We start from the raw sequence: 6,511 nt of genomic DNA on the forward strand, positions 1-6,511 counted from the left end.
AGAAAGTTATCCACATCCAGAAAAAACTGTGGGAGTAGAAACACAGAAGAAAATCACATGATTGATCACGTGAATATGATGAGGATATGGGGATCTTGAAGTTAAATGATCACTGTTTTGCAAATATTGGTAATATGGAAAAAGGTTTTGAACAATGATACATGTAAAATCCAGTGGAATTGCTTGTCAGCTCCAGAAGGGGGGAGGAAGGAGGGACGGGAAAAATCACAAATCATGTAACCATGGAAAAATATTCTAAATAAATAATTAAAAAAGAATAAATGTGCCTCTAAGAGTACCTAAATACAACAAATAAACCATTTATGCTCAGGATCAATTATATACTCAGTAATAAATCTTAAACTTCAGCGTCCCTCCCAGGATCTACCAGTCTCACTAGCTTGTGAGAAAAATCACAAATTTTAAAATATGAATGATAATGTGAATTATTATTCTCCTGGTCCCCATCCCTTTGGGTTTTCACCTTTTTTTCCCATTGTAGTTGATAGAAATAATACCGGGACACAATGCTTTCTTGGTATTATCCCCACCATAATCATCATGATCATTGCTACCACAGACATCCACTTCTCATATCTTATTATATAGAAGAATATTATTATGTTGAGCCATGTAGCTTATGGATAATTAATTTAATTCTTATATGAATGAGTATATAAAATTTTTCTTGTCATTGTTCTTCTGGCTTTTTTTGCCTAATTTATATTAATTTAAGTACAAGGCCCAGGTTTTATATATTGTTAAATCTCTAAGAAATGTTTGACCAATTGAAGATTTAAATATGTCACATATTTTAAGGCATGTTTTAAAGCAAAATGGATGTTGTATATTTTTTTTATTTTTTTAACTAAATAAAACAGACAATTCTGCTTGTAAAATGATGTAGGATGTCCCTTCAATCATTTATACTTTGTAGGTTCATGTTCCTCTCTAAAGACTGTTGCCTTGGTACCAAATAATCTCTGCTTTCAACTTTTTGGTCACATTTTTCTTGTCTCTTCTTGATAGCTTATAGTATGCTTGGAAACTAGGGCTAGAGGTTTTACGTATTGTTTGGGCAGCATCGGTCTATAGAAGGATGTGAATTCATTTATTTGGTGCCTCTGAACTGAAGCAGGCAATGAGTTAGGCATTGTTCCATTATTTTCCTTCTCTGAAGGTTGGCATTTGAATCTTCTTTTCCTGCCCATCTTTTCATGGTTTAATGAGCTGTTTTCTACACACACTGTACCTGATCTCCTCTTACCCTGACAGTTTGATCTATGATTCTCAGTAGGGAGGCAGACATTGGGACTTTTCACTCTAAAAGCTTTTTCTCTGATACAAAATTTTGGGGATTTCCCCCTAGTACTAATAAACTCTCTTGCAGAAGTTAGAACAATTCTCCTAAATGGTGGGTGAGTATCATCTTCTTTATCATCTTCCTGAGCTTCACAAGATATAGTTAGTAAGGGTTCACTTGAATGGTTTCCTCTCAAATTCCTATCATCATCATCTCTGCTTCTTGATCTTCTCTTTTTATGGCAACGGGACAAACGTGGTTTGTCCTTATTGCTTGGAGGTAGTCCCTTTTTAAGAGGATTCTTATGGTCTCTGGTCTGTGAACTTCTCAGTCTTCTGTAGTGGTGGGAGCTTAGTTCTCTACATTGGGAGGATGACTGACCCTTAAATCTCTCCTTCCTAAAGGTATGTACTCTTTGGCCCCTCTGAACAGATCTCTTAAGAAAATGAGCATTCTCTGAATAGTAATTCTGAGATTTCTTTTGGGATCCTTGTGTTTCCTTCAACAAAGGATGGCTACTTTGAAAGCTCTTCCCAGAGGAATCTGTATTTTTGTTCTTTTCTGGGTCTTTCTCCTGGGTCTTCATTGACTGGCAAAGAGATAGTAATTTTTTTTCTTTGGGGCTAGAATGTGAGGTGGTTGAAATACTGGATGTGGAGTAATTAGCTCTGTTATCTCCTAAACACCTATCCTCTTCAGGCTTCAGCTTTCTCCCATCTATTTTTCTTTCAGAAGTGTTCCTCTTGCCATCAGTTGTTGGTTCTGCCAATTCTATGGGCTCCCCACACATTGACTTAAGAAGAGAAATATGGGTGTAACTCTGTGATGAAGTCACACCTCTGCTGTCTCCTGACTCTGATGTGGTTGGGATCCTAAGTGGATAACTTCTGGCCCTGTTAAGCTCTTTTATATTTTTTTCAGATGGAATGAAAGTTAACTCAGATGTCATGTTATGATTTGAGTATGAGCGAGGCAATATTCCTTTATCCCCTGAGTCATCGTTGATTTTGAACATCTCTGCATAATTTTCCAGTGCTGGTAAAACCCCCTTGTCAGTAGCAGGTGAGATAGTGAATAGATTTCCTCTTCCATATGGAGAAGGACACTCATAAATGGCTCTCTGGTCATATGTTTTCATATTAAAAGGCGACCGAGCAAAACTGATGAACTCATGTAAGAAGTGTTTGGTGTACTGCAAGAGATAGGGCTCCAAGATTTCATAGAAAGGCTGACTGTCCAGATCATACACTGTCATGTTTTGGAGGATTATGGAGAGAATATTTTTGGCTGTATACCCAAAGTCACCATAGATAGCAGTCAGCTCACGTTTCAGCCACGGGATTAATCGTTGCAGGCAGTTCTGGTTTCTTTGGAAGAAATCTGATGAAATATGCCTATAGAATCCACCACCCCTGACATACAATACCTGAAGCCCAGAAAAATAAAGAGCTCTTCTGAATTCAATAACCACCTGTTCTTTAAAGTATCCTGAAGACACTTCATGTGCTTGATCTGGCTTATTACCAGAAAACTGTTTCAGTAGTTCTTGGACAACTTGATATTTCAGAGGATTGGCCTGAATAGAGTCATCATCAGACAATTCACCATCAGAACGAGGCTGACAACTTGGAAAAGAATCAACATAACTATTATCCTCTTCAGGCTGAAGAGGGGTGTCATTTCCTAAATGATACATTTCTTGTTTCTTGGTATCATTCTCAGATCTAGACGGGCGGAGGAGAGATTGCCAACCTTGTCCAAAGAGAGGATGTTTGATTTTCTTTGACATTCTTTCATGAGGACAGTCACTAACAAACCTATGTGAAGAGGGAATTGAATCGGCCCCATCCTGAGTTCCATTCAAGTAGATGGGGCATTGACAAATAGGTAAGGGTTCTAGTGGCATTATTCTTTCAAAAATCCTTCATCCAGTCCTCTTGTAAGAATGACTAATCTGTTAGCTATTTTTCACTTGTTAATTCCAGGATCTACTGAAAACAACCAACAGAAATTTAGGTAACATGTAATGTATGTCTAAGGTATGTTTTAAATTACCGAATTGAAAGCAATGGACTTACGCTTTAAAATATATGTTATAAAATCTAGTCTTCCACATTTTGTGTGGACAAAAATAACATAAATAAGTTTTGGTGAGTATATTTCATAAAGACTTCCCAAAATTATTATTGTAGTCTGGGCTATATTTCTTTAGTTTCATATATTCATATATAAAGAACCTTGGAAGCCATCCAGACCTACCCTCATAACTGACTTTTGAATTCTTTCTTCAACATTCTATGACTGTTGGCCAGTTTCTTTTTGCTTGATTGCTACTACCTATCAAAAAAAAAAACCCAAACAAAAAACCCTTTCTTCACGAAGCATTTTTCAAAGTTCTACTCTAGATGTTAGAAAGGTTTCCCTAGTTTAAACTGAACCAAAATCTGACCCCTATGACTTCAACCCATTGATCCTATTTGTCCATGAAACATCATAGAATAAATACAATTATTTCTCCATATAATCACCTTTCAGATATCTGAAGACAGCTATCATGATCTTTCTCAGCCTTCTCTTCAATCATCTAAATATCACCATTTCCTTCAGCATTTCCTCTTATAACATAGTCTCCAATTCTAACATATTAAATTTTAAGGTAGCACATTTTAAAAATCAATTTTACTCTGAAAATTATTCACATTAAAAGATATATTAAGCTAATTTCTTTTAAAAAACAATAATAGTTTATGATTTTTTCATCTTTTCCCAACCTTGTCTACCTTAATTACTATCATCTTTTAGAGTTTCTTTTTAGCCTTCCATCACAGTGCAAAAAAAGAAAGCAAATATTTTATAATTTACCTAGCTCCTGGAAGCATATACAACTTGTGTAATCTAAGCTGCTGAGGTAGAGTGGTGTTAGTTTTTGCCCCTTAAGTCTTCCATAGCGATGGAATCTAGAACATGTCATATTCTGGAGTCTTCTCCTTAGGAAGAGGATCTTCATCCCTAGTGCATCCCCCTCCAACTTACTGAAGTAAAGGGCTGAGAAGCTTTAGAATGTAAAAATCCAAAATATAATCATCTTTTTTCATGGCTAGTGCTCAATCTGATTACATTTTTAAAAATCTAACCACATGTTACTAGGTTTATCTGGTCCTGTGTAATAAAGTATATTAGTTATGGACAATGGATTTTACCAAAGAAAGAACAAAAGACTGAGAAGCAGAAACAATTAAGCAATTACAGCTTGCATGTCTTCAGTGAAAATTAAGGAAATAAGAAGTACGATTTAAGAGGAAACCAAAACATCTTTCAAATCAATAATGAAATCAGTCATGTTTCCCAGTTAGAATTCAGAAATAATATTAAAGATTCTCCACATTCTGAGTCCAATTTACTTTTCCTATTATGGTAACCAAAAAGTTGTTAGTTACCATGGCAACTAGAGGAAGTGACTCTGGTGCTTGGGAATGGGCATATGCACAACACTGTTATGGTATATCATTGATTTATGAGAGTTAACAACAAGACAGTTGATGACTCTTCCTTCTCCTTCCCTCATAATCAATCAGTTGTCAAGTCTTGTCATCCCTTCCTATTTAATATGTTGCACAACTTCTCATTCTGAGTAGGGAACATAGTTGAGCCATTGTCTGAAATGCCCTTCCTGCTTAGAATAGCAGGGTTTCCTTCAAAATTTACTTCAGAATGCAATTTTCTCTAGGAAATCATTCCTGATCCTTCCATCTGCTAGCATACTCTCCCTAGGGAGTATATCTTTATATTTATTTTGTATATATCTAAATATGTATATGGTTGTCTCCTCCAAATAGAAAGTAAATTCCTTAAGTATTGGGGCTGTTTCATGTTTTGTTTTTTATAGCTTCAGTTCCTAGAAGAATGCTGGGCACTAGCAGGAGCTTAAAAATTGTTGACTAGAGCCCCCATCCATCACTTCTTGCCTACATTATTTTACTCTTCTTTTAGTTTAATTCTAGTATTTTTCTTTTCTAAAAGTTTTTCTAAGAAGTTGCAAATTAATATTCTTAAATCCCATTCTAATCACGTCATACTCCTGATTGGAAATCCTTAATATCTGGGGTAAAAGGAGAAAATTTTTATGTACCCATGACCCAGCCAATTATTGTGACATACAAACAAGAGAAAATACTAGAATAGTTTCTGTTGATTCCTGAAGCAGGCATAAACCTGTTAGGTAGAGATATGATTACTAGATTGAACTTATAGTTAATAGTAAATGGAACTAAGATAGTGACTGCCTTGCAGGCCTGCAGGCAATTTTTGCTTAAGGGAGAGGAAGAAATTAAAATTGATCCTAAAGTATGGGCAGGACCCAGAAATCGAGGCAGAGTTGAGATGCCTCCTTTGCAAGATCAATTAAAGGAGCTGAACCAAACAGTCAGTGTTAGACTATCTCCTGTTTAACATGAAGGAAGGTAGGAACTTAAGCCAGTGATAACCGCCCTCCTAGAGGATGCACTTCTGGAGATGTGTCAGTCTGCTTATAACAGTCCTATCTTAACAGTGAGAAAAAGTGACAGGAGTTAGAGGCAGATTCAAGATCTTGGGCAAATTAATAAGATAGTCTTACTTATATACATCCAGGGGTTCCTGACACGTATACTTTGATGAGTAAAATTCCTCAGAGTAGGTATGTATTTTACTGTGATAGTTTTCAAGGATGCTTTCTGGGCAGTCCCACTGTACCCCAATAATTGAAATTCATTTGACTTTGAGTGGGAAGACCCCGATACAAGGAGAAAGAGGCAATTTCAATGATGTGTGTTCACATCATTCACAAGCGTTCAGAGATTCACCAAATCATTTTGGGCATGTCCTGGAAAATATATTAGAAGGTTTCCAGCCTCCATCCCAAGTCACCCTCCTCTAGTATGTAGATGATGTCTTACTGGCAGGAGACAAACACCCCAGTGTTGCAGCTGGTCAGTTAAGCTGTTAAACTTTTTGGGAGAGAATGGACTATGGGTGTCAAAGGGAAAGTTATAATTTGCAGAGAAGGAAGTTAAATATTTTGGGTATTTCATTAGTGAAGGACAAAGGTTAGATCCAGCCTGAGTCTCTGCTATTTTGCAGTTAGAGCTCCCCAGAACTAAGAAAAACTTAAGGAAGTTTTTGGGGTTGGTAGGGTACTACAGACTCTGGATTGATGAGTATGCCATATAT

General features: G+C 36.4%; 1 protein-coding gene across 1 annotated transcript; it reads right to left on the bottom strand.

Moving 5' to 3' along the window:
• Positions 1-1,001: 1,001 nt before the first annotated feature.
• Positions 1,002-3,209, bottom strand: LOC123230838 (E3 ubiquitin-protein ligase Topors-like). Its single transcript, XM_044657013.1, has one exon. It carries the CDS (start codon positions 3,207-3,209, stop codon positions 1,002-1,004), a length of 2,208 nt encoding a protein of 735 aa, XP_044512948.1.
• Between the last annotated feature and the right edge of the window lie 3,302 nt (positions 3,210-6,511).

The sequence above is a fragment of the Gracilinanus agilis genome, chromosome 1 (assembly GCF_016433145.1).
Source record: "Gracilinanus agilis isolate LMUSP501 chromosome 1, AgileGrace, whole genome shotgun sequence".
In the NCBI taxonomy this organism is placed as follows: domain Eukaryota; kingdom Metazoa; phylum Chordata; class Mammalia; order Didelphimorphia; family Didelphidae; genus Gracilinanus; species Gracilinanus agilis.

Bases quoted from the DNA above. Each gene is read 5' to 3' on its own strand.
- LOC123230838 (XM_044657013.1), bottom strand. From the start codon at position 3,209: ATGCCACTAGAACCCTTACCTATTTGTCAATGCCCCATCTACTTGAAT.